This window comes from Haliotis cracherodii, unplaced genomic scaffold (assembly GCF_022045235.1).
Source record: "Haliotis cracherodii isolate W230 unplaced genomic scaffold, xgHalCrac1.p SCAF_16, whole genome shotgun sequence".
Taxonomy (NCBI): domain Eukaryota; kingdom Metazoa; phylum Mollusca; class Gastropoda; order Lepetellida; family Haliotidae; genus Haliotis; species Haliotis cracherodii.
In genome coordinates this window covers 31,794,864-31,822,369 of record NW_027266271.1, presented here as the reverse complement: position 1 = coordinate 31,822,369, position 27,506 = coordinate 31,794,864, and the positions used below count along the sequence as shown (strand labels likewise).

Below are 27,506 nucleotides of genomic sequence, written 5' to 3'. Positions count from 1 at the left end.
TCTTTATCTTTACCCCGTGTATCTTTTCAGGTGAACAAATGACGTGCCTGTATAAGTGTTTGTGAAGAGTGCCCCCGGTGGGGCAGGATTGGCCCACCTTTTAACGAACACTTGTTATCATCAATATTAGGTAGCAGAACGATTCATTGACACATGCTCTCGATATAGCCGGAATCTTTCAACAGAGATTTCTTATGAATATGAAAGAAGTTTGTCTCCTCTATTTGCTGGTTGGTTTCTACAAAACAACAAATGTGTAAAACCGACACACTTGGAATTCTTATTTGAAGAAATAATTTTGAAATGCTTGTTTATTCACCCTGTTTCTGATACGTAATATTATCTCATAACATATCATACTATCCCCCTGTTAGAGTTCGTAGTTTGAGTGCAGTCATTGTTCGCATGTTTACAGCAGCATCATGCGGCTCTGTAAGTAATCGACCAGGTACCAGTGACTGGGCGAACAATGATCAACATTCATGTAGGCTGCCCACTGAGTATTCAATTAAGTGTATAGAAGGGTATGCATACACTAATGAATTAGACTCCCTACTGAAACCAATGTCAACACAACGTATTAAAAACCCTATCTGTGACCTATGACAGTCTGCTTCACGGACAATAACACTTGCCAACCAGTCTTCAGAGCAAGTGGACGTGCCTTCTATTTCGAATTTTATTGTGCACGAGAAAGGACGTGCATCATTTTAGTCCTCAGATCAACATGGAGATCTTGGGGCTGGTGGACGTCCCGTTGTATCTGCTTCTGGTCGTGGTGGCAGCTGTGTTGATCTATTTGTAAGTAGAAATGCATATATACTCAATTCCAAAAAAACCGCAAATCAAAAGTATGGACGTCGGCACCTGCGATGTGCTGCTGATGCACTGTGTGTACTGACACAGGCCTATAGTGGGTTCCAAATGACTGTCTGGCAGAAGTTAACACTGGTAGGAGTGATGAACGTTTCTTTGGAAACTTAGTATATGTACATGTATTAGTTTAGAGGATAGCCACGTACCGCATACCAACAAGAAGCGTGAGAGATTGCATTTATACACAAGTCACTATCCTTAGCTGCAAAAAGAAAGTTGCGCGTGTCAGGGCCACCGCTGTTCCAGCGTTGAGCGACGCCTCCGTTGAATCACCCCAAATCATGTTTATGTCAGGACACAATACACGAACCAATAGCAGAAGCTGCAACAGACGTTGGACAGCTGAGCAGCAACACAAAGTTAGTTCCGTACATCGGAACAAGAGGGAACCGCCAATCGGCAGCCAGGTTTCAAGACCGGCACGGCGTTCGACGGCTGACTCACTGGGCGATTTAACCATCAAACTGCATGACATCCAATGTTTGTTAAAAGGTGGTCTATAACGTTTTGAGAAATGCAGTTTATGAAATGTTGCGATGTAAACAAACTTTAGCGAAGTGGAAACAGTGTTCTGTTCATTAACTGAATCTTTTTCAATAGAACTACTTTTAAATGAATGTCAAGCGCCTTTGGAACATTTAATCAACTAATTTACAAAGAGTATAACACCCGTGTTCACATCTGAGTTAGGTAATAAATCTCTCGGTTGAAGGTAAGTTTAAGATATCAAGCATACATTCACATATAGCGCTCACAACACAATAACGTAAATCAACATACATGTTACAATCAATTAAAAAATTGACCTCAGTCTCTACTGAGTTAAAACAAAAAGGGCAAGTACTATCATGGAGGGGGTGGGGTTGGGGGGTTGGGCAGGGGTAACTGATCATTGTTTCAATGTTAACGGGAAGGCTGCCACTGCGTAAGAGTGTCAAATATTTTCTTGTGTTTCTATGGACCATATTTGGCACAGGGCTCAGGTGCTTGATCCTTCTTTAGCAATCTATATGTTCTTTATTTATTACCATTAGGATTATTTATAATATTCCTCAGCTCTAAAATCCAGTCAGTTTCATCCAATTAAAATATCTTTTTTGCTTTTGGAGAGTGAACTGACCACGCGTCATCGACTGGTCATCGATCACGTCGGGGACGTTTAAGTTTCCAGCAAGCTTGTAAACTTCCTTTTCCCATGGGCGCCCTATTTTACTTGATCAAACATGAATAATACGGGGCAGTTTTATAATTTCCATACTGTTAAGGCGGAAGAATAAACGAAATACTTCTATGCGTTGCTTCGTGACACATGATGTCCACACATGTCTCCCCTGGCGGCAACATTGAGGCATTACGTCATAGGCCAAGAAAACATTTACATGCTTTGCTTTGCAGTGTGTAACTTTTAATGTTCATACAATCCATAGATGGAAGCACCATGTTGGATAATAGGCTGAACCAAAGATTCACACAATTTAGTATAAATTGCATAATTAAATCACCAGCATTAAAATTTTAGTACAAAAAAACACACCAAAAGCTCGACTTGCCGATTTAGCCAGTTCATTAATTGTGAACTTAAAGTCCATGTGTTGTCGTTGAGCCACAAACCAAGATATTTATAGTTGTTACTGTACTTCAAAAGAGTTTCACCAGAGCAATTTGTGTATGTTGGCCTAAAATGAACAATCTTAGTTTTGTGGGATTAACCGCAAGTCTCCACTTTTGTCACCATTCATTGACATATTTAAACATATTTTGCAGTTTATTCTCCGTGGTAGCAAATAATGAAATAGCATAAGCATATAACATAACACCCATATTTAAATCATTCACATTAACACCACATTTCATGCTCTTATTTTGGCCGCTTTTCAGGTGTTATATGTAATACCTGATTCACTCAGTTATTGTGCAAAATAACTGAAATGTTCAGGTATCATATATAATACCTGAATTGAATGATCGTGCAATATCAATCTACACTATGGGCGATATGTCAAATGACCGTGGCATTTATCTTAGAGTGGCTGTGCAGAGAGAATCCATTTGTGGAGGTCAAGGTTTTAATAAATGCAAGCGTGCTGGCACTAAGAGATACTAAACTAACAGATGCAAATGCTTTAAAGCACGATTGATGTGCAATTCATGATACCACTCAAGCCTCGCCTGCACAAACCAAAACTGTTGCACCTTTGCTAAATGAAAACAAAGACTGTTGATAAATTACTATTTTGCGCTCTTGTGATGACGATGTGACAATATTATGTTGATTTAATTAATAAAGAATCACAATGTTGACATCAAAGTCCTTTTTATTCCTCATATTAACACAGCAATCTACCACAATAGCTTCATAACATATTATACATAATAACTGATTATACGTTTGAACTGTGAGCAATGTTAGAGTACTATTAGTAATTATATATAATACCTGACATTTATCAAGTATTATTTGTAATACCTGAACATTTCAGTTATTATGTCCAATAACTGAGTGAATCAGTTATTACACACAATACCTGAAAATACAAGAATTGTACATAATAACTGATTATACGTTTTAACTGTAACATATACAGGAAGTCGCTAGTTCGTATGTTGCAGTAAGAGGCACATGTACTGTGACACTTCAAACACAACATTGCAACAATTGACCGCTTGTCGCAAGCTCCGACATTCAAGATATTTGGACCTCACTCACTATATAGTTTAATATGAACTCTCACAAAATGAAGGTCAGTTCTTAAATAAGATGTCCATTTTTGTACCTTTACTACGTATAAGCAATACATCTTTCTGCTGTCGTCCTGTGGATTGTGTTTTACCGCCTGAGCTACCTGTCTCAGAGAAGTCCTGCATTTGGACAATGCTATGAAGCTGAATCACCAGTGTGACCGTATGTATGGTATTTATTTTTCAGATATGGAACCTCGAACTATGATTACTTCAAGAAGCTAGGCATCCCTGGACCAACATCCTACCCTTTCATTGGATGCAGCATTGGCTTTGTAGGTTCAGAAAGAGTCACTAAAACCTTTCGATATGTACAACATGAGTCTTGTAAGAACTGACCATTTCCTGAAATAATATGACAGTTTTTTCAAAAATGTCTGTGCATGGCATTTTCGTAAAAAAAATTAAAACAAGCATATGGTCAATAGTTCAGGTTCACAGATGGGCAGACGTAGGTCTCGTCTCTTCTGATGTAATGTGCCTCGCGTTTATATGTGAAAATGTTAAGCGTCCCTTGCTAGTTTTGCCATGAGGTTTCGAAACCTGTGGGCTGGCTCTTACGTATATCGTATAGATACCAACAAATATGCTCTTTTTCTGAAAATAATAATTCTTGTTAGACAAATAAGGACAGAGGGTGGTTTTCAAAATGTGGTACAATGATCGGATCCAGGATTTGACGCCTTGACCTGTCAGATTCCCCTGCATGATGACCATCTCCAGCTTGCAGACAGGTAACCCCGCAGTGGATCTTCATCTATGTCATCGGGTCCCAGACACGTCTGGCCAAACACCTTGCGATGACGTAAGACAGTAAAGGATGCTTGATTACCTTCCTTGACATCAAACCTGCTGATTTGAGTCGATGTCCCACTGCCCGTGATCACAAGTGTCCCTTGCACCCATTTCTTCTTCAGAAAGATGCTTGTGAATAAAAGTGTCACAAATCATCTCCACATTGTACAATGCCAACTAAATCGTTGGTATCACTAAAGGTTGTCGCCTAAACAAGCGAGGCAGCTTGCAATCTTGTCACACGAGACCCCCCAAAAATAAGACGGTCCTTTGCCTCCTTAGTTTGCCGGTGATTCTGTGCCATCCTCATCATGCTTATAACTGAATGGTGGTAACCGAGTAGACGACAACAGCTTTGTAGGACATTTCTGTATTACTCATGCCATTATTTGCCACCTTCGCCGTCAGATCATTTTCTGAGAGGCATGTCGAACAAGAATTGAGACTACAGTTCAGACTAATTTCAAATTGTGCTGCACTTTACGTCGAATGATTCAGAATGCAGATTCACCAAGTCGCGAGTGGTTATCATTATACTTTCAACTGAAAATACCTGAAGACATTACAAATACAATTTTCGATATACTTTATTAATAATGGTCATTTCTTTCATTTATCATTTGAAGAATTGACGAAACCAAAATTAAGTTTCAAAATAATAAAAATACTAATGGTACGTTTTCCTAAATTCATCAAAAGCATACCTTGACAAATTGTCCTGTTTCCTTCATAAACATATGAAATCTGACTTAAGAATACAACGTCCTTAGAACATCTACCGGGTAACATTCTGATATTTTCCCTACACCTGCCACTTTTAAAATACTATTGGTAAATGCGTAAAAAAGTGTCCCCTCCAAAGATTTAAATATACAGAGGATAGTTCACGCTTTCACCAAATGAAATGGAAAATATGATAACTCTATTGTTTATTTTCCTTCAGACTTTCTACCCTAAGTTCCACTCCTGGAGACAGCAGTATGGAAGTGTATTCGGGTAGGTTCATCTCATCATCACATACATCTCATACAAATACAGAGTAACATCTAGAACATGTATATACAGAGTGACATCTAGAAAATGCATATACAGAGTAACATCTAGAACATGCATATCCAGAGTAACATCTAGAACATGCATATACAGAGTAACATCTAGAACATGCATATACAGAGTAACATCTAGAACATGCATATACAGAGTAACATCTAGAACATGCATATACAGAGTAACATCTAGAACATGCATATACAGAGTAACATCTAGAACATGCATATACAGAGTAACATCTAGAACATGCATATACAGAGTAACATCTAGAACATGCATATACAGAGTAACATCTAGAACATGCATATACAGAGTAACATCTAGAAAATGCATATACAGAGTAACACCTAGAACATGCATATACAGAGTAACATCTAGAACATGCATATACAGAGTAACATCTAGAACATGCATATACAGAGTAACATCTAGAACATGCATATACAGAGTAACATCTGGAACATGCATATACAGAGTAACATCTAGAACATGCATATACAGATTAACATCTAGAACATGCATATACAGAGTAACATCTGGAACATGCATATACAGAGTAACATCTAGAACATGCATATACAGAGTAACATCTAGAAAATGCACATACAAAGTAACATCTAGAACATGCATATACAGAGTAACATCTAGAACATGCATATACAGAGTAACATCTAGAACATGCACATACAAAGTAACATCTAGAACATGCATATACAGAGTAACATCTAGAACATGCATATACAGAGTAACATCTAGAACATGCACGTGGCTTCAGGGTGCTCTGGGACGTAATGATAGCACTTTTAACTTCTTTGAGAGGCATTTCGAATTTGGAGTAAGGATAAGATAATCAGATGAACAACTTCCTTATTTCAATTAGGAGGGAAGTTTTTGTATACTAGGTTCTAACACCGTTATCAACTTGCTCGTTCCTATATGTAATAAAGAAGTTCATCCATTATTGTATCTTTACCTGGTAGCACCATGTCTACGATGATAATCGTATGCGCCGGAATTGACATTAGTGACTAATAATCTCAGTTGGCTATTGTTTAATAATGATTATCTGTGGTTTTAGAAGCAAAACCTCGAATAGGAATTTGGCGAAACATAAAATCCCATTCACTTTGTTTCAGTTTATATGGTTCTGATTTTCATGAATTAAGACACATATTTTACAGATACTGGATGGTCATATTGCCAATAGTAAATGTGTTTTGTTTGAACAGTGTGTCCGTCATATCATTGCTGTCAGCGTGATGTGTGAGGAAAGCACGACGTGATGCAGGTTTTAGACGTTTACCACCTTGTTGAAAGCCAAGAGCGCGGGTATTGACGATAATGACAACCCTAGAATCATAATCAGGGCGAATCTGGGATTTGAGCTCATGATTACAGATTTCAGGTCCGGCAAAAGGACGCAATTCTGCACACCGAATTACGGCGTCTTATAGAGCCCTGGGCATCCGTAGAAAAAAGACACAAATCTATCCATTTCCATCATCAGCATCACATTTGTCGGATGCCCAATGACCCTAGTTCATTTGTTTATGTTGTTCTAAAATGCGATAAAGTTGGAATATACGACTGAAGCTTTCATGATTAGATTATTTGTATGAAAATACCGACTAGTCAATAGTGTCCTGTGTTAAAATTGTCATGTTATCATACAATGTGTTGTTTTGTTGCTATAGGATCTTCATGGGGAAAACCCCAGCCTTAGTCATATCCGATCTGGACATTCTGAAGGAGATCTTTGTCAAGAGTTTCAACACTTTCAGAAACCGGATGGTAAGCAGCAATGTCAACTTTTAAGCATTTTGACACTGAAAACATACCATCTTCATACGACATTTATATTACTATCATAAAGAACATGCAATGAAATAATCGTCGACAGTGTAATCATTTCTAGTTATTACACGTGGAGAACGTACTATATAATATAAAGTATGTACTCATTTTTCCAGAAAATCACAATCATACCCTACCCATTCAATTTGGCTGTGTTTTTCCTGGACGGTGCCCACTGGAAGAGAGTGAGAAGCATCATCAGCCCTACCTTCAGCAGCGCCAAACTGAGACTGGTGATTTATTCCCCTTGTCTTTGGATGTTTTCTCTTTTGGGTACCTGTACATAATGTATCAGTTGATGGTATACTTGTGATATCAAAGTACATATCACAACGCAATAAATACCATCAATATGAGCGAGCTATGGTCATCGTAAAATGGAGGGTAGTGTGTGCTTGAATTTGAAAAGTTGTTAAATTGTTATTAATGACAGAAATTTTCACAGAATATGAATACTTTTCTTGAGAAGTATCCGTTTTCTCCGTCCTAATTTGAATACAAATGTACCATTAGACTTGACGAAATCGATACCACGTTTTCAGTTTCGTTCAATACTTATCAGAGCAACTCAGTTCTAAGTTCCTCTTCTGAATTCTACTAACTGGAAGATTCACTTTGCAATGTAGCATGACGTTTTAACATTTTAAACCTCTATTTAAGATCATCAGTTTCAAAGTTGAAGTTACTGAGTTTCTTTTTTACGAAAGTGAAAATTGAAAGAACTGTTGTTTCATTAGATCTGTTAAACTATCACTCATTCCTGAAATTGGGTTTGTAGAATGTATACGTAATCTGTGGGTGGATAAATTTGTTTGAATATTGTAAGTTTGTGCCGTCAAAATTATTGTGTTTCCAAGATAAGATGTCTAAGATACGTAATGCGATTTTGTTTTATTTTTTAAGCGTTTTAGATGAAATTATATTTAGAATATGAAACCACGAAGAAGAATTCTGTGAGTGCTGACTAACCGCAAGTACAGTTCATTTTTCGGGATATATCGCTGACTTTAGATATTTTCCATTGACCATCAGCTTTATTCGAAAATCATTGCACAAATGAGTTACCTCTTCTATTTTCAGATGTGTGCTGCCATCAACGACTGCGCAATGACTCTTTCCAAAAACTTCTCAAAAGTCGTCGGGAAAAACGAAGCGGTGAATATGAAAAAGTAAGTATGGAGGTATCTTGTCAAGTTATGCTGTTAATTCGGTCATATGCGTTGAAGTGATTTGTTTTGTTTTGTTCCTCGGTACTACATATACATGTTTGTTTTTTTTTGTAAAGTTTTACACTGGCGATCGAATACCTTCGTGAAAGGAGAAACACTATAAAAGAATAAATATTGTTGCCTCCTAATGTTAAACACTTGACTTGTTTGGGATGGCTGCCACTTGCTGGGTACGTTACCCTCACCTTTTCGCGAATACCTGGTAACATCACTAGTTGATAGTAATTCCTAAACACATGGTTATGATATAGTCTGAATCGTACAATGGACGATAGTTATTCATATGATCGATCTTGTTTTCTTACTTTGTTGGCTGGAGAGAACTGTACGTCGAGACATTCGCCTATCAGACTTGCTAAAGTCACTCTTATGCACTCCTTGATGAGATAATCTCTTTGCCCCTGATTTAGCACCACTGGTCAATATGGATCAGATCCAATTGTATGTTGCATTAGAACCAGAATCATACAATCCCTGTTTGATACAGTTCTCTGTAAAGTTATCACGCATCCCATGTGGAAGCTTAGTGATCAGAGTTGACACATGTGAAGCACAGAACAGTTCAGCTCCACTCTGCGTGGATTTATAGATCCCAACTAACGACTGTATACGCACGGCAAAGTTCTCAAAGGCATCATAATCTCCAAACCTAATTGGTGGACTGTTATCTCACTCTGAATCAGTTGGCATGCACTACCATTTGTGCGTTGCAACACCTACACAGCTCCTGTATAAGGAGTAGGGTGAAACATGAATGCCTCGACAAGCTGTCTTGGTTTATCACCAAGTTTATCCAATAATAGTTGATACTTGTAAGATTAAGTCAGGCGGGGATGAACATCAAGTGCCATCTTTAGGAAGATAAAGTCTCGTTCCATACCACTTTTGAACACTGGTAGAGTAGGTTCAGGAAAACCATACAGAGATGAAATCAGCATTGCATTCATGGGCAAATCAACACTGGGAATATCTGAAGCATGTATGGGCTGAGGGACAATAGCAGGTGATGGATTGACGTGGGAATCCTTATTCTGTCCAGGTGCAAACACATCAGCACTTGGATTGAGGGTGTGGTTATGGCCTTACACTAGAATATAAATATCAGGCCTGATACGTCTATCAGTGGTTGGTTCACACTGGTGAGTTATTCCCTGGGGTATGTTACCTCAGTGTGACTTTCTCTGGAATATGATGCCTCACAAACACCTGGCTCCTTTATCTGGTGACCAGTGTCAATCAATGATGAAATTAACGCTGCTTCTTATATCTATCCTCAGCTTCTTTCTTCAGCAACCTGTGACATTCTACTTTCCTTTCTATTCTTAATACTCCTCTCAATACTGTCTAGCTCAGGACTAGTTTCAGATGCTTCATCCTCCGTATGCTGAATGTAAACATCTATCTCTCTATCTTACTCTAACTGCTTCTAAAGTTCATCAGGTTCATGTTTTCGTTTTACATTCTCAACTGCAGCAGTTTGCGAATCACTTTGACTAGACAAGACGGGCGAACTAGAAGAAAGTGCACTATCAACATTTACTTTTGATCGTCTGGTCATTATTTCATCAAGTTCATGCCAACTACATAATCTGACAAATAGGCAGATGGTCGTCTGCGCCAGAACAAAAACTATAGAAGGCGTCTGCATGGCGAGCTCGATTGTGTTTCACCTTGCATATCATTGTCATCACTGTCAAAGTTGATAACTTCAAAAAAATACTTACAAGATCCGGCTCGCAGGACCATGAAAAGAAGACGAAGTAATCACCGTAGTTATTTAAGACTATTTACTGGCAGTTTGTTATTTCATATTCATACAGGCAATTAATGGCAGAATGTAAAAACAAAGACAGCACGTGGTTACATTAAAAAAGTACGAACCGGGTGCTGCGAGTTGTTGAGCTAGCAACAAAATGGCAGATAAACGAAAGTACACCCCATGTACACAGCATGTGCAATAGGCGAATAGCCTTACTATTTTTATTATTTTTTAACGTTACCCATTCAAAAGACGTTATGAGAATATGTGTTGAAAGGGAAGTATTTATTTCACATATACTACATATAAAGGAAAGGGTAAACATATCTATGTTATTGTTTAGCACACCCTGGAGACGTGGGTCGTTGCTAAAGTCCGCAAGCACTGATGTGCACACCCTGGAGACGAGGGTCGTTGCTTAAGTCAGCAAGCACTGATGTGACACACTGGAGACGTGGGTCGTTGCGTAAGTCAGCAAGCATTGATGTGCACACCCTGGAGACGTGAGTCGATGCTAAAGTCAGCAAGCACTGATGTGCACACCCTGGAGACGTGGGTCGTTGCTTAAGGCAGCAAGCACTGATGTGACACACTGGAGACGTGAGTCGATGCTTAAGGCAGCAAGCACTGATCTGACACGCTGGAGACGTGGGTCGTTGCTTAACACAGCAAGCACTGATGTGACAGACCCTGGAGACGTGGGTCGTTGCGTAAGTCAGCAAGCACTGATGTGCACACCCTGAAGACGTGAGTCGATGCTAAAGGCAGCAAGCACTGATGTGCACACCCTGGAGACGTGAGTCGATGCTTAAGGCAGCAAGCACTGATGTGCACACGCTGGGGACGTGGGTCGGTGCTTAAGTCAGCAAGCACTGATGTGCACACCCTGGAAACGTGGGTCGTTGCGTAAGTCAGCAAGCACTGATGTGCACACCCTGGAGACGTGAGTCGATGCTAAAGTCAGCAAGCACTGATGTGCACACCCTGGAGACGTGGGTCGTTGCTTAAGTCAGAAAGCACTGATGTGCACACCCTGGAGACGTGGGTCGTTGCTAAAGTCCGCAAGCACTGATGTGACACACCCTGGAGACGTGGGTCGATGCTAAAGTCCGCAAGCACTGATGTTCAAGGTCCAAAGTCGATTGTTACCAGGCCGTTATGATAAAGCTGGATTGATGACGACTGTGACGTAAATAATACTCATTCGCTCATTCATCAGAATATTTCTTCTCTGGTTAACATGAATATGTGTCACAGAAAACGACGGAAATGTTTTACTATGAGTTGTGTAACTAATTAATTGTCTCGAATGTATCTTACATATCTCTTTCAGATACTTTGGGGCTTACACCATTGATGTCATTTCACGAACTGCCTTTGGTATAAAGATTGAATCCCAAAACGACTTCGACAACGCTTTTGTCGCAAATGCTAAAGAAATCTTTCAACATAAAAATATGAGAAGAGTATTACCAATAATAGCAGGTACCGTTGGCCTTATCTTTTATTATGTTTGAGAATACGGAACCATGATCGATATAGTTTGGATACAAGGAGCATGTAGCATACATTAAACACCCAGCAACATCATTTATCTAAAACGTTTCGTGACTCAAGGTCACAATGAGGAGTGAGGAGATACAAATGTCTACCATAAGCACGAACTCCAAATAGGATATGCATCTATATTACAGTACACAAGTCTTTTTGTCTTCAATGTCTTCAATATTGGAGCTGATATTATTCCTGTGCTGCAAGAGTTTGTGAATTTGATCAAAGGACAGTTGTCAGTTCTCACACAAGTTTATACGAATTGATGTACTTTCTCTCCACGGCTGCTTCAGGTGTGATGCCGAGACTTGCGCGGGCCATAAGGAAGCGAGGGTTTGGAATGTATCCACAACGTGTCATGAGCTTTTTCCACAGAAATGTCACGGAAATGATCAAACAGCGACAAAACAAGAAAAAGGAAAAACAAAAGGTTAGGTGGTTGATAGTGTTATGATCACAATCCTAAATCCTGTTTGGGGATATTCTTGATAACATTTGACTATCAAAGCTGGTGTTGATCTACTGTTAGGCACCCAGTATGTATGTTCATATTACTGAGGCATATTCGGTACGATGCTTAAAGGACAACAATAACTTAGCTTTCCTTCAGGCTGATTATTTAAAGAATTATGAAAGAAGACTTGTTGCATTAATAGCAGAGAACCGACTTCCTGCAACTGCTTTTATTTTATTATTTTATTTTTTTAATCTTTATTTTTTAACACTTTAACTTTAATGACGCTTTGGGGCCAAGGCTGTTTTTCAAAGACTTCAACCAGAAAACATCCCGTATTTATAGCACAGAATCGACTTCCTGCAACTCTTGGTGGACGCTGAGATAGATGCAGATTCAGATGACATTGCCCACGCAGCCAAGGGACAGATCTCAGAGAGCGATGCAGTCAGACGTGAGTACAGACATCGTCATGAGTGAGCGAGTGATTGATTTGTAGCAATTGTATACAGACAGATAGCCCTAAACTTTAAAGATTTTAGACGTTTACAGTGTTTGTCAAACCACATCTTCCCGAGGCAAGGGCGTTAACTGACTATAAAAATACAGTTTCCAATCATTACTGAACTAGGCTGGAATTCCGGAGTTGGAGCTGGACTGACGAGTCTATGCCTAGTTCAATCAAAATCAAGTAACGTACTAGACAGCCGGTTTGTAAACAACGTGGATTTCGACAACAGGATTTGTACCGCCAACTGGGCGTCGACAGATATTTTGCAAATCTTCTCGTGTTTTTAATAAAGGTGCGCAAATGATTTGATGCGCTTCGCGAGGTAAGACAATATAGATCTTGACTATCGATCAGGTCGTCTTGACTGGGCGCCGCCATTATGTTTGAATGCAAGTGATATGAGAGGTGGAATCTGATTGGTCAATAGGACGGACATAGAAGGGACATAACTCGTAATAGCCACTGGTGGCAAGGGTGGAAACTAGACTTTTAAAGTCAGTTAACGCCCTTGCCTCGGGAAGATGGTAAAACCAACGATCACGTTGTGACAAATCAAGGATGATAACATGGGCGTATATGCAATTTTCGGATCCACGACACTTGTGACCCCTCACATACTACTTCATGTAAGTGATACGGCTGTCACTGATTATATGGATGTTGTTGTACTTCCAGCGTAGTGCTGCATACTTATGCGCAGTCATTCGCCTTCACCTCAACACTCCACATACGTGTTGTTCCCAAGCGTGTATTACCCAGAAACATAGACCGGAAACCACCAGCCGATAGAAAAAGTAGGACTGCTCAAACAAACGGAGCACTGTTTTAGTCGATATGGCAGATATCAAGATGTAATATTTGATATAAGATTGACAGTGTATATGATATAGTTCGTGCATACAGCTGGTTGGTGCAATCTAACCCGTAATTGACCTTGATAACACTATTTGATACGGCTACTCTGTAGTACAAGGATGACACTACTCTTTTCATTTACAGGTCTATCGACAGATGAAATAGTTGGCCAAAGCATAGTGTTTTTTTCTGCTGGATACGAAGCAACGGCTTCAACACTGACCTTTGCGTCCTACAGCCTTGCCGTGAACCCGGATGTCCAAGAGAAAGCATACAATGAAATCACAGAAATGCTTGGAAATGTCAGTAGGAGTCTCATTACAAGAACTAATCATCTCTCTTGACATAATGAAGACAGTAGGGGGCTGGGAAATACTCTCAAATAAAAGCATTATCATATGAAATCTCGACTAAACGATTTGCACTGAACGATTCCGACTTTTTCATAAGCATGTGTTTATGAATAATTTGTAAACAATTTATTAAACATTAAAGTTTAAACTCAAGTCTTCAGTAAATGATGTTTTTGACAACTTTTCATACTTAATGCATTATCATCAATAATAAGGTATTTGGGAAATTAGACATGGTTATTAAAATTTTCCGAAGCAAATCAATAGGTGAACGTAATCATCAACAGTTTGCCGAGTGTTAAATGCGATTCTGCTTGAATCAGCTTAATCGATTCAGTCAGTCAGGGACAACAGTCTCTCTCTCTTTCTCCAGGAGGAACCTAATTACCACAACATACAGAAACTGAAGTATCTGGACAATATCCTCACGGAGACGCTCAGGCTCTACCCCCCAGTCATTACGTAAGCAACAATCGTAACATAAGGCTGTGGCCTCATCCGATGCCTTCCAGAGTCCCACACACTGAATGAGGGAAGGTTGACACGCTTGTGGGTTTGCTCATAGTTGGATTGTAGCTGTGAGTTGTAATATTGATAAACACCAACTAACTCACTCACCGGTGTTGGCTATAGAGTCACGTGAAATAATACAACCAGTGTCATTTCCAAGATCATTGACATTAATGGCATCTCACAACGGATATATGATACATTCTTCGTAACACATTCTCAAAATATACGGATTACTTTATTTAAGTTGTATGCAACAACCAAGGACTTGTTCACATTGTCCTTGTAAATTAGTACTCAAATAATATATATATGAAATAAAACTATTAAACGTCAATGCCAGAGAATAACCAGTCTCGATTATCCGACGAAACAGTTTCTTTGCGCGTAAAAAGAAAACTGGTGGTGAACATTATATGAATGGATAAGTGATGCCAGCAGGTGTTCCCGAAAAGGGTACGTGTGTCCTGCCCTACCCTGCTGTTACCTTGTCTGTATCAAGACCAGTTCATGTGTACCAATGAAAAAGTGCCGTTTCCGGTTATTTAATATGTCATTGGGGTATGACATGCATGTTTTGATGTCAGGGTTATTTCACAGATAAATGCTATAGTAAAATGATAAAAATATTTTCTATATAAGGAAGTGAAATCATTAACAACTCTTAAAACTGCCCTTACCAGTACCATTGGGGGAAAAGATATGATTCGGATGGATAGACACTGGGTGTGACAGAGTACTACCAGAGTCAAATCCATCGTGCCATGAAATTTCAGAAGCCACTATATTTTAACCTTTGTCTTTTGCTTAGGAAGTTGTGATATTTATTTGATTCTGTATCTAACAATGTACAACGACCAGATCACAGCGTGAGGAGCCGTCGTTTGTGAAACTGATCTTTCCTACCCGATGGAAATAGCTAGAGCACAGGACGTGTGAGTTGCCTTTTTAAACATCACTGTTCCATTTACATCAGTTTATTATGACTATGTTTTAAGGTTACATCGCAGAGCCTCTGAAACTATTCAGATCAAGGGGGTGACAATCCCAAAGGGTCAAACAGTCTTTATCCCCGTGTTCGCTCTGCAAAGAGACCCCCAGCTCTTCAAGGATCCAGAGTCCTTCAAACCAGAAAGGTAATGCTATCCACCAGACGTCTCTAATGTATGATATTGTTATCGGTACCAAACGAACTCTCACACATCGTGGCAATGGGACATGGGCAGACTCTGGCTCATCGTCCCGAGGCAAGACTGTCCACTGGCCTATATCGAAGTCTAGTTTTCACCTTTGACTTTTCAAGCCAACTAAACACACGATACACGATCGGGAGGAGAGTATCGCACATATCGATAGTACAATCAGAGACCGTTTTAAATAAATCAATATCCTGGTTCCGAAAACATGGCCGCTGCGACGGCAACAGCCATCACGTGTGACTTTACATATAGTGACTTTACATATTTGAGTTAAAACTTCATTGTATTTTAACTCGACGACTGAACGCTTATCACAGTGACTAAGATGCAGTGGTTAGTTTTAGACGACCCATTCTGAGCGTTTCATGTTACCACGACATTCTGTGTTACGAGATACCGTGTAGTCCGTGTGCCTATGTTATTGCAACAAGCGAAATCCAGCAGTATAAGGTATGTGTACTGTGGATATATCGTTGTTTGCTCAGTGGGCACAGCTCGGGCTCAACACGCCGTGATCGAGCCACGAAAAGATGGTTGAAAAGGCAAGGGTGAAAAGACTGGTGGCAAGTGGACACTCTTGGTTTAGGAAGATGACTCAGCCACGTTGGCCACGTATTCGAACATCCATCATTATACAAACAAATCATCCAAAAATACCTTCATGATGCTTTGTTTCCATCCAGTCTGCGGCACGATAACGATTGCAAATTTACAGTAAGTTATCATAAAGAGTTGCCTCAACATTTTGAATTAATGTTTTGTCAAGGTTATATAGTTTTGTCAAAGGTTTGTGTCATATAGATCTACAGCCGAACATCGTTATCTCGAACCCCGTTATCTCGAATGTATCAATATATCGAACCTATTCTCCCGTCCCGACCGTCTCACCATATAAATACAAAAAACATTGCCCGCATTTTGACTCGGTCCCAACTTCGACTTAACTTTAGAATTATGTACATTTATCTCGAAGTTGTACAGGTAAGACTGAAATATGATATTTGACTGATGTTATCAATGGTCTCAAAGGTTATTTCTCATTATTTAATTTTCAGACATGATGAAAACTCCAACCCACTTTCCTTCCTGGCTTTCGGATATGGTCCGAGGAAATGTATTGGCATGCGTCTAGCTCTGGTGAAGGCTAAAATAGCCCTGGTTCATGTTCTGAGAACTGTGAAGTTTGAACGTATGCCAGACACGCCGGTACGATTCATTCTGTTTCATGTGTCGTCATGTTCATCACAACCACAATTTCAATCACCAAATCATTCCATTTCGTCGTCTTCATTGTCAGCTCAGGGAATAATCGGTCAAAACATTAGCGACATTCATTCTCGTATCTCGATGAACTGAAGGCCAGGATAGACTTCAAAATACTTTGACACTTCCAACACATACTGATGCTTTTGGAACATTAGGTTTATCTGGTTCTCATTTCAAGTGACGTGTACGTATCTGTCAAGAAGGTATTGGGAAGCGAAACTCCTACCTTTACACATCCCTTCTCTACAATCATGTTGTATGTTTCTGCTCCTGATTTTGATTTCAACAATTGACTGTTGAGTGCCCGCTTCAACATCATACTCGTTCTTATCATCCACTGCCTGGGGTGGCACACATAACTTTCAACAGGCTGTTATGAACACTGACCATATTTATTTAGCGTCCTTCAATGATATCCCTTGCATTTTGTATGAACATATTAACATCAGCCTACCCTAATTTCATAACATTTACTCACGACAGTCTTCTCAGGATTTCAATCACGAATGAGAAACATTAATAAACTATTTCGTCTGGGACAATATGTTCTGTAAGAAATTCTAACTTCCCACGAATACATCGACATATCTGTATAAATCTCAGCTATGCCAACTTGGATTTTAAGGATATCTGCGGGCATGGTGTTGTGTTTACTGGGCAACTCGAACTGTGGTTTATCGGGATCTCATGTCATTCTATCACCGACATACTCAGACTAGAAAAATCCTTCACGACATCATATTCACGACTCTTCATGACACAAAATTCACCACGCCCCTTCATGACACCATATTCACGATGCCCCGTTATGACATCATATACATGACACTCCTTCATGACATCATATTCACCACACCCCTTCATGACATCATATTCACCACGCTCCTTCATGACACCATATTCACGACTTCATATTCAAGACACTCCTTCATGACTTCATATTCACGACGCTCCTTCATGACATCATATTCAAGACACTCCTTCATGACATCATATTCAAGACACTCCTTCATGACTTCATATTCAAGACACTCCTTCATGACTTCATATTCACGACGCTCCTTCATGACATCATATTCAAGACACTCCTTCATGACTTCATATTCACGACGCTCCTTCATGACAGCATATTCACGACACTTCTTAATGACATCATATTCATGACAATTTTTCATGACATCATACTGACGGCACTCCTTCATGACATCATATTCACCACGCCCCTTCATGACATCATATTCACCACGCTCCTTCATGACACCATATTCACGACGCTCCTTCATGACATCATATTCAAGACACTCCTTCATGACATCATATTGACGGCACTCCTTCATGACATCATATTCACGACGCTCCTTCATGAAATCATATTCACGACGCTCCTTCATGACATCATATTCACCACGCCCCTTCATGACATCATATTCACGGCACTCCTTCATGACATCATATACATGACAATCTTTCATGACATCATATTCATTCTGTGATAAAACTGGAATACTGTTACAAACTCCCTCATATTTCCTCATGACATATTAATAACATCGCCATTAAGTGGTGACTAATTTCTTCAGCATAATACACTTATTATTGTCATTCTTTCATAATCTATTGTATAGCCCATACTGTATATATGACTTTGCGTTTTTTTCAGGAGGTATTGACGTTTAAGAAAACCAACTTTCTTCGAACAGAGAAGGACATAACATTGAAATTATCTTCAAGATGCTAAATCTTCAATGAGTGAGTGAGTATGATTCTAAGCCGTTCTTTAGCAATATTCCAGCAATATCACGGCGGGGGACACCAGAAATGGGCCTCACACATTGTACCAATGTCGGGAATCGCGTGACGAGCGAACGTTTTAACCACTAGGCTACACGACCGCCCCAAATCTTCAATGAAATCATCCCGATTTTATAATGGCAGTTATTTTTCTCATTTGAAAATGTGCAACGTCTAATAAAATTTAATGTGTGCATACTCATGTGTCAGTGTATTGTTTGCTAGATATGTCGTAGCTACTAATTAATATCAATGCCTCTTGTACATTTTTCAATTATGTTTATTTCTCTGAATTTCCTTACGTTATTTGATGTATACTTTCTCTTAAAACAGTTATCTTTGAATATTTCTGAGCAGAACTGTTACGGGTCGATTCCCATATTGAAACAGTATGTTAATCCAGAAATCTGTACGTGAACGTACTTAGTGTGAAACCTGCAAACAACCAACAAATGGTATACAATCAACAATACTTTACAAAATTCACTAGGTTGAGAAATCAATAGAAATTACTGCACAGCAATTACAATGGCAGTCCACAATAAAGTGGTAGTACGATATTCAATGACAGTATAGAATATGATGGCAGTGGTCAGTATCAAAAATAAAAATACATTTGTGATAGCAAGGGTCAGTGATAATAATATATATACTCGGACCCCATGGTACCGCGGCATTCATCGTATCGCGGCATTTGTGATTTCACGCGGGACACGCCTCTTAGCAGCTGTCTATTAATGCTAATCAGTAACCACTCAGTGCTCACTTCGTAAACAATTTCAATTTCCTTGGAATGTTCCGTCTGCTGTAAGTAAGGAGTTATTAATGCGTTGATACATATTTCTGGCATCTTTTTTAATATTGCCTTACCCCCATCTATCAATGGCCAACGATATAACCCACAGTTCCCCAAGTAAACTTTCTCTATCGACCTGAACTAGATCGTCTGCATATTCATGGCGACTAATAAGGTAACGGAAGTTACGTAGTCCGCACATTTTTCCCCCCTCTGTGCCCAGAATCTATTGGGAGATCATAAGGGCCATAATGCCAAACTTAGAAATACGTTCTTCACTAGAAGCCTAAAGATAAATACATACTTTGGGCATACTAGGAGTGTTTTTTTTATATATTTATTGTTAACGTTTAACATTTTTCCATTATGTGACAAATTATTGTCATCCAATTTTTTTTTTTATAAACGATCTTAGAATATCATGTCTGATATTTTGTTTTTGATTTTTAAAATACTTTTCTCTTTCTTTTCTGTAAACATGCATTGAATACCTATTACAGATAACACATTTCGAATTTTACTTGTGCTGTCTTTGCACTTGTCTGGACAAATCACTGATATCTGGCATGATCATACTAAGTGGTTGGTAGAATTATGTCCTCTTTTTGTCCAATTCTGACTTCCATACACAACTTTTCTCTGTACCGCGATACGATGGATCTTGCCTTTGTCAAACTGAGCGCGAGGCCCGGCTTTTACTCGGATCTACTAATGAACTTTTATCAGTAAAATATGCATTGTTTGATAAAATAAATGATATCTGATATAGAGAACACGAATAATCATAACGGTTAGTGAGTGCATTTTGTTCCGTTCAGCGTACATGACAAGTACCGCGATACCCCGAGGTTGCAGGCTACCTAGCTTCCGAAGCGGTGAAGCTTCCGAGACGGGCCTAGGGAGGGATTCATGGGTGATGAGTGATCCACACACGAAAGATGGTCTTCATGTCATGAAAAGTGTGAGAGATACCTGAACACGCTCTTGTCCCGCTATAATTTCAGCCTAACCAGCTACTGGATATTTCTACACAGTGCCCTTACCAGTCTAGCGGCGGCACTGGAACATTCCACAAGTTTCGATGACATACTATCACCGTCCGCGGTATAAGTTTACACACCACACTAGCTTCGAAATATAGTAATTTCCTGACTACTGATCACTATGCAAAACACAATGCAATGACGTCTACCAAATCCCAACAGAAACAATGTAACACGGTTACAATCATTGTTAAACAATACAGTACACTGCCATACGTACAAACGATTGCACACAATACACTCGGTAGTTCTAGAGAAGTTGCCGAGGATAATGACAAAGATGGCGGACGATGTCCCATACCATTGCTAGATTACCCTGGGGAGATTCAGGGTCAGGCTGTGTCCTCACTTACCTATGCTGGTCGTAAGAGCCGACAACATGAATCGGTGGTCAGTCTCGGTGTCACTGAACCTTGACGACATGGGTCGTTTGCTGACAATATCACAATATCAATCACTGGATTGTATGGTCCAGAGTAAGTTACTAACATGCCGCCGTTATATAGCTGGAATATTGCTGAATGCAGCGTTGAACAACAAACAAGCAAACCTTTGCAATGAAACAACTCTTAACTGCTGATTGTGACAAGGGAATACACGAGCGGCTAGTGTGATTCAAGTGAATGAATGTTTTACGCTGCAGTCCCACCACAACGACCTCAATTTTAGTCAGTGCCAGGAGAAACCACACACATTATAACAGCCAATTAACGTTGAAGTCAGCATTCGTGACATTCTTTATGTAGTGGGTACTCTTAGTCGACTCTTACGATAAGCATACTCACCTATGGCTTGCTGAAGACTTTTTCTACCCTGGATCTTCAGGAGTCTATACACAAATATACACATGCACAAAAGTAAAGCGCCACCATATTCATAGTCTCTTGATTTCACGTGTGGGAATCAGAAATACGAAATATGATGATGTATGACTGAATTAGGCTTCCATAGTTTCATGAACCCAAATGTGTCCAGATACCACAAGGAAAGCGTGCTTTACGTGTTGCTGCAGTTTCCCTACCCTATAAATAGTGAAATTCAAGTTTCAGACACGTGGTTGCATTTTGCTCCTGTGTGAGATTCCCCTTCCAATAGAGGTAATCTGCCATGGTGAGGAGAAAGTTAACGAACGCTGAAAGATGGCAATTGATAGGCATGAAAAATGCTGGCATGTCATGCAGGGCCATTGCAAGACAAATGGGTCGTCATCACAGTGTTATCACTCGTTTGATTGTCAAACATGGTCAAACCAATGATGTCAATGACAGGCATAGGTCTGGTAGGCGAAGAAAGACCTCTAACAGAGAGGATAGACGCCTTTTCAGGATAGTCAGACGAAATCCATTTGCCACTTCAACAGATTTAACACTGCAGTGGATTACCCATCACAGACTCTCGACGATGACCGTAAGTCGTTGCCTCAGAGCGGCTGGTTATAACGCCAGAAGACCAGTAAAACGTCCTCAACTGACTGAGAGGCACATGCAGAATCGTCTGATATGGTGTTGTGCCCGTAGTCGATGGAACTTGGCCAACTGGAGAAGGATCCATTGGTCTGACGAGTGTCGAATGCTGCTACCAACTGTTGATGGTCGTGTTTGAAGGCAACGTAACACTCGTTTTGCACCAAGGAACATCCAGAAGACCTTAGCATGTGGCGGGGGGTCTGTCATGATATGGGGTTGTGTTTCCTTCGGCTGCAAACTTCCGCTGGTGACAATTCGTGGAAACCTGAATGGCCAATAATACCAAGATGCCGTTCTTCGTCCAGTGGTAGTCCCTCATTTTGACGACCATCCTCTTCAGACAAGACCTGTTTACATGGACGACAATGCTAGACCACACAGATCTCGGTCAGTTTTGGCTTATTTGCGTCAAGAAGCTATTGCCACTCTTCCTTGGCCGGCCTGTAGTCCGGATCTTAATCCGATTGAGCATCTCTGGGACATTCTTGGCCGGAAAATCAGACATTGTGATCCCCCAGTTCAAAATCTCACTGGACTTGAAGCCGCACTTCATGAAGAATGGATCCGTTTGCCTCAGAGAAGCATTCAACGACTTGTAATGAGTATGAGGCGTAGGGTTTGAAGCTGTAGTCAGTGTCCGTGGATCATATACACACGTTACTGACGTTTCTGTCTTGCAATAGAGTCTGCACTCCCTAGGGTGTCTATGTGACACCTGATATGGTCTGCTGATATCATGACAGTTACATGACAAAAACAGTTTTTCAATGTTTTCTAATCCTTCAATTTCTGGTCTTCGGTAAAATTCCTTTCTGCTCATGTTCTTTTGGAACACAAGATAAACTTGCTTTGGGACAACTTTTGCATCACATGAGGTTTACATATACGGCTTATAACAATCGTACATCTCGTTATAATAGTCATCATTAAGTGCCAAAAGTAACAGCTCACAAATATAGTGGGTGGCGCTTAACTTTTGTGCATGTGTATATAACATTGTAATAATCATGGGGCGAGTGGTGTCTCATCCCGTACCGGTAAATTTAATCAATTAACTTTTATTATTTATATTTAGCTCAGCTCACAAAATGTTACATTTGTGAGACGTCTGAAACGTACTTCTAGGACATGGCCTCTATTCAGTAACCGCATGCAATGATGTGAGGTGAAATGGATTAACGTCGCATTTAAGATTATTGCACTGATATAGCGACCTCCTGCACGTCTGTGGGGCCCCATCGGAACTAGTCCAGACTAATACCGATGTAATAGTGCTAGCCCACTGAGATACCATGCCGCATTTTAAAATGAATACCCCACTCAAATTGTATGGACTCCGAGCCGACCAGTCCTTGTTTTACCCCTGAATGCCGAGTGCAAGGAGTACCATCATTAAACGACTTTCCGTATGACACTGCCGGAGATCGAACCCCTGACCTTCAGCTCTCCGGGCAGACACTCCACCACTAGACCACGGAGGCAGTCAGCAAGCAATGAAGCATGTCCAGTGTTGTCTCACGTCGTTGTATTAATGTGTTATGAACATGCTGGGAGGATGCCTGTGTAGAATCTGTTATTTCACCCACTCTCTCACTCTTCTATATCGTTTATACCTTGCTCATCTATATAATTTAGGCAATCTAAAGAGCCTTGATGATGTATCTTAATATGTTTTTTTAATCTATACAGTCGTCAAAAGATGTTAATTAATGGTACAGGTACCTTGTGATGGAATCACAACCTGGCATCGTGGTCTCATGCTCCCAATAAGAATACATGGTTACCAAGGGAAGATTGTTCCACTCTTCTTTACCGAGTTCCTGTTGTTGATGGAAAGATGGGGCGTAGTGAGAGGGTTATCTGCAGCTCATTCAACATATGTTCGATATAGTTGAGGAATGGTGACCGGGCTGGGCATTCAATGCAGACAATGATATGTTGCTCTAAGTAGGCATCAACGATCCTGGCACAATGAGGTCTTGCAATGTTGTCCAGGAGGAGGATGTACAGTCTGATTGCAATGGCATACAGTTTCACATGCACATCCAGAATGTCTCTTCCCTGCAGTACACACCGGGCATCAGGCCCCGCTGAGGGACATCTTCCAGCCCTCCTGGTCCCACCCCATCTCATGATTGAGCTCTCTCTGTAGCGGTCATGTTCAGCTCAGTTAGAATCCTGTAGTCTTACTCCTTGTCTACGCAGACCCGTGAAGAGCCGGGGTAGTGGCTTGCCATAAAAGCTGACTATGCTTGTCGTAAGAGGCGACTAACGGGATTGGGTGGTCAGGATCGCTGACTTGGTTGATGCATGTCCTCGATCCCAATTGCATGGATCGATGCTCATGATATATATAGCTGGAATATTGCTGTGTGCGGCATTAAACAACAAAACAACCTACCAACAACCTTGTCTACGCCACACTTGGGCACGACAATCTGTGAAGTCCAGTCATCAGTGAAAAGTACTGGAGCCCAGTCCTGGTCTGTCCTAATGACGGTATCTTCAGCTCAATCCAAACATGACTGCCCGTGATGTCTCACAGAGACAATTACACACTGTCTGGGTGGAAATGTTGGGTGTGGTGGCAGTCCGCAGTCTGGATGCGATCAGGAGAAACCCCTCCTCCCGCTGTGGTGGAATGCTGTCGACAACCTCCATGTTGCTGGGGAGCTGATCCAGACCTCTGGTATCAATACCTTGACCTGCTGACCCTGAAGAGGTTTGGAACGTGATGTTGTGTTGATCCAGACCTCTGGTATCAAATCCTTGCCCTGCTGACCTTGAAGAGGATTGCAACGTGATGTTGTGCTGATACAGACCTCTGGTATCAATTCCATGCCCTGCTGACCCTGTAGAGGTTTGCAACGTGATGTTGTGTTGATCCAGACCTCTGGTATCAATTCTTTGCCCTGCTGACCTTGAAGAGGATTGCAACGTGATGTTGTGCTGATCCAGACCTCTGGTATCAATACCATGCCCTGCTGACCCTGAAGTGGTTTGCAACGTGATGTTGTGTTGATCCAGACCTCTGGTATCAATTCCTTGCCCTGTGGACCCTGAAGAGGTTTGCAACGTGATGTTGTGTTGATCCAGACCTCTGGTATCAATTCCTTGCCCTGCTGACGTTGAAGAGGTTTGCAACGTGATGTTGTGCTGATACAGACCTCTGGTATCAATTCCTTGCCCTGCTGACCTTGAAGAGGTTTGGAACGTGATGTTGTGTTGATCCAGACCTCTGTTATCAAATCCTTGCCCTGCTGACCTTGAAGAGGATTGCAACGTGATGTTGTGCTGATACAGACCTCTGGTATCAATTCCTTGCCCTGCTGACCTTGAACAGGTTTGCAACGTGATGTTGTGCTGATACAGACCTCTGGTATCAATTCCTTGCCCTGCTGACCCTGAAGAGGTTCGCAACATGATGTTGTGTTGATACAGACCTCTGGTATCAATTCCTTGCCCTGCTGACCCTAAAGAGGTTTGCAACGTGATGTTGTGTTGATCCAGACCTCTGGTATCAATTCCTTGCCCTGCTGACCTTGAAGAGGTTTGCAACGTGATGTGCTGATACAGACCTCTGGTATCAATTCCTTGCCCTGCTGACCCTGAAGAGGTTTGGAACGTGATGTTGTGTTGATCCAGACCTCTGGTATCAAATCCTTGCCCTGCTGACCTTGAAAAGGATTGCAACGTGATGTTGTGCTGATACAGACCTCTGGTATCAATTCCATGCCCTGCTGACCCTGTAGAGGTTTGCAACGTGATGTTGTGTTGATCCAGACCTCTGGTATCAATTCTTTGCCCTGCTGACCTTGAAGAGGTTTGCAACGTGATGTTGTGCTGATACAGACCTCTGGTATCAATACCATGCCCTGCTGACCCTGAAGTGGTTTGCAACGTGATGTTGTGTTGATCCAGACCTCTGGTATCAATTCCTTGCCCTGCTGACCCTGAAGTGGTTTGCAACGTGATGTTGTGTTGATACAGACCTCTGGTATCAATTCCTTGCCCTGCTGACCCTGAAGAGGTTTGCAACGTGATGTTGTGTTGATACAGACCTCTGGTATCAATTCCTTGCCCTGCTGACCTTGGAGAGGTTTGCAACGTGATGTTGTGTTGGTCCAGACCTCTGGAAACATCCCTGACATGGCAGGGGTAGTTGCTGACTAGTTGTAGAGACCAGTTATGTCAGATGCTGCAAGGGATTTTAGCATTTTAGAGATAAAATTCAATGTGGAATATACTTATTTCCAAGCAGCATAAGAAATATAGAACGTGAACATACAAGAATGTAAAAACTCAATGCGGCACATATTATTTTATATAATATCAAAGCAAAAGTAAAAGATATCAAACATGAACATAGAAGAAAGTAAAAGACATAACATTATTGCAGGACAGGGAACATTGAGGAGGTCATATTATGAGTCGATTTCACATTGATCAAAGAATCTTTGCATGCCTTAGAGGCACAACTCTCATACCCACATATGACATACATCAGCTGTAACGCTGAGATTCTTTGGCACTGTAGGTCAGTAAGTAAGTAACATTATAAGTTATACATCTTTGAGTCTGAGACCTGCATCACACGGACTTTCCTCCCTCATTAAGCTGACACGGGAATACTGTTTAACGCGGTGTTAAACCCAACTCACTCACTCAATGAACAAATTTCCAGTTTCATAACTGTGTATGTGATACATATATTTTTGAAAGACAGACTGTAATAATCTCATCGAGTAATATCAGGACATCGAGTGGTCCAACTTGACAACTTAGTGGGTTGTGCACAGCATACCCCAGCAGTGTGGGATGACTCTCAGAATATCAATGCCTGGTTTGACTCGCCCAAACTCTTTCAAAGGCCATGACAATATAGCTTAAATATTGCTGACTGACATGGTAAACAACAAACAAACAATAACAAAGTGACCTTGCATGACACTACTAACTGCTGAACAACAAATACATTTCACCAGACCAGTTTCTGTCCTTGTTGAAAAGGATGCTTCATGTGGACAGTAATAATACAGACTAGTTACCATTCTACTGTCTCATGGGTTTTTCAAATAATCAAGATTATTTATACTCTGACTGCAGTATACACAACAATGCATTACGCAGACAAACAATGAAGCCATTTCAAACAAAGCATCCCTTCATCTGAATAAATATGAATAGAACATATGTTGTGAACAGCGAATGTGAATGGTTTCCAAAATCAAATACCGTATTCTACATAATAAGCGCGGGGCGCGCTCGGAATTAGAAATAGGGGGCTCTTATTAGAATATTATTTTGGTGAAAAAAAAACAGAGTTGAAAGATCGTTAATTTCGTGGTTTATGCTGACAGCTTGAAATGTTTATATACGACAGATATATTTTTCCAGAATTAAATTGCC

General features: G+C 40.5%; 1 protein-coding gene across 1 annotated transcript; it reads left to right on the top strand.

Moving 5' to 3' along the window:
• The first annotated feature begins 727 nt into the window (after positions 1 to 727).
• On the top strand, positions 728 to 18,739 carry LOC139463577 (cytochrome P450 3A12-like). Its single transcript, XM_071244849.1, has 14 exons — positions 728 to 801; positions 3,803 to 3,890; positions 5,354 to 5,406; positions 7,155 to 7,251; positions 7,431 to 7,547; positions 8,395 to 8,483; positions 11,636 to 11,787; positions 12,147 to 12,283; positions 12,653 to 12,761; positions 13,818 to 13,975; positions 14,400 to 14,488; positions 15,535 to 15,672; positions 16,791 to 16,941; positions 18,662 to 18,739. Exons 1-14 carry the CDS (start codon positions 728 to 730, stop codon positions 18,737 to 18,739), a joined length of 1,530 nt encoding a protein of 509 aa, XP_071100950.1.
• The last annotated feature ends 8,767 nt before the right edge of the window (positions 18,740 to 27,506 follow it).

Bases quoted from the DNA above. Each gene is read 5' to 3' on its own strand.
- LOC139463577 (XM_071244849.1), top strand. From the start codon at position 728: ATGGAGATCTTGGGGCTGGTGGACGTCCCGTTGTATCTGCTTCTGGTC. The intron at 8,484-11,635 runs GTAAGTATGGAG...TATCTCTTTCAG, and splicing joins GAAGCGGTGAATATGAAAAA to ATACTTTGGGGCTTACACCA. The intron at 13,976-14,399 runs GTCAGTAGGAGT...CTCTTTCTCCAG, and splicing joins TCACAGAAATGCTTGGAAAT to GAGGAACCTAATTACCACAA.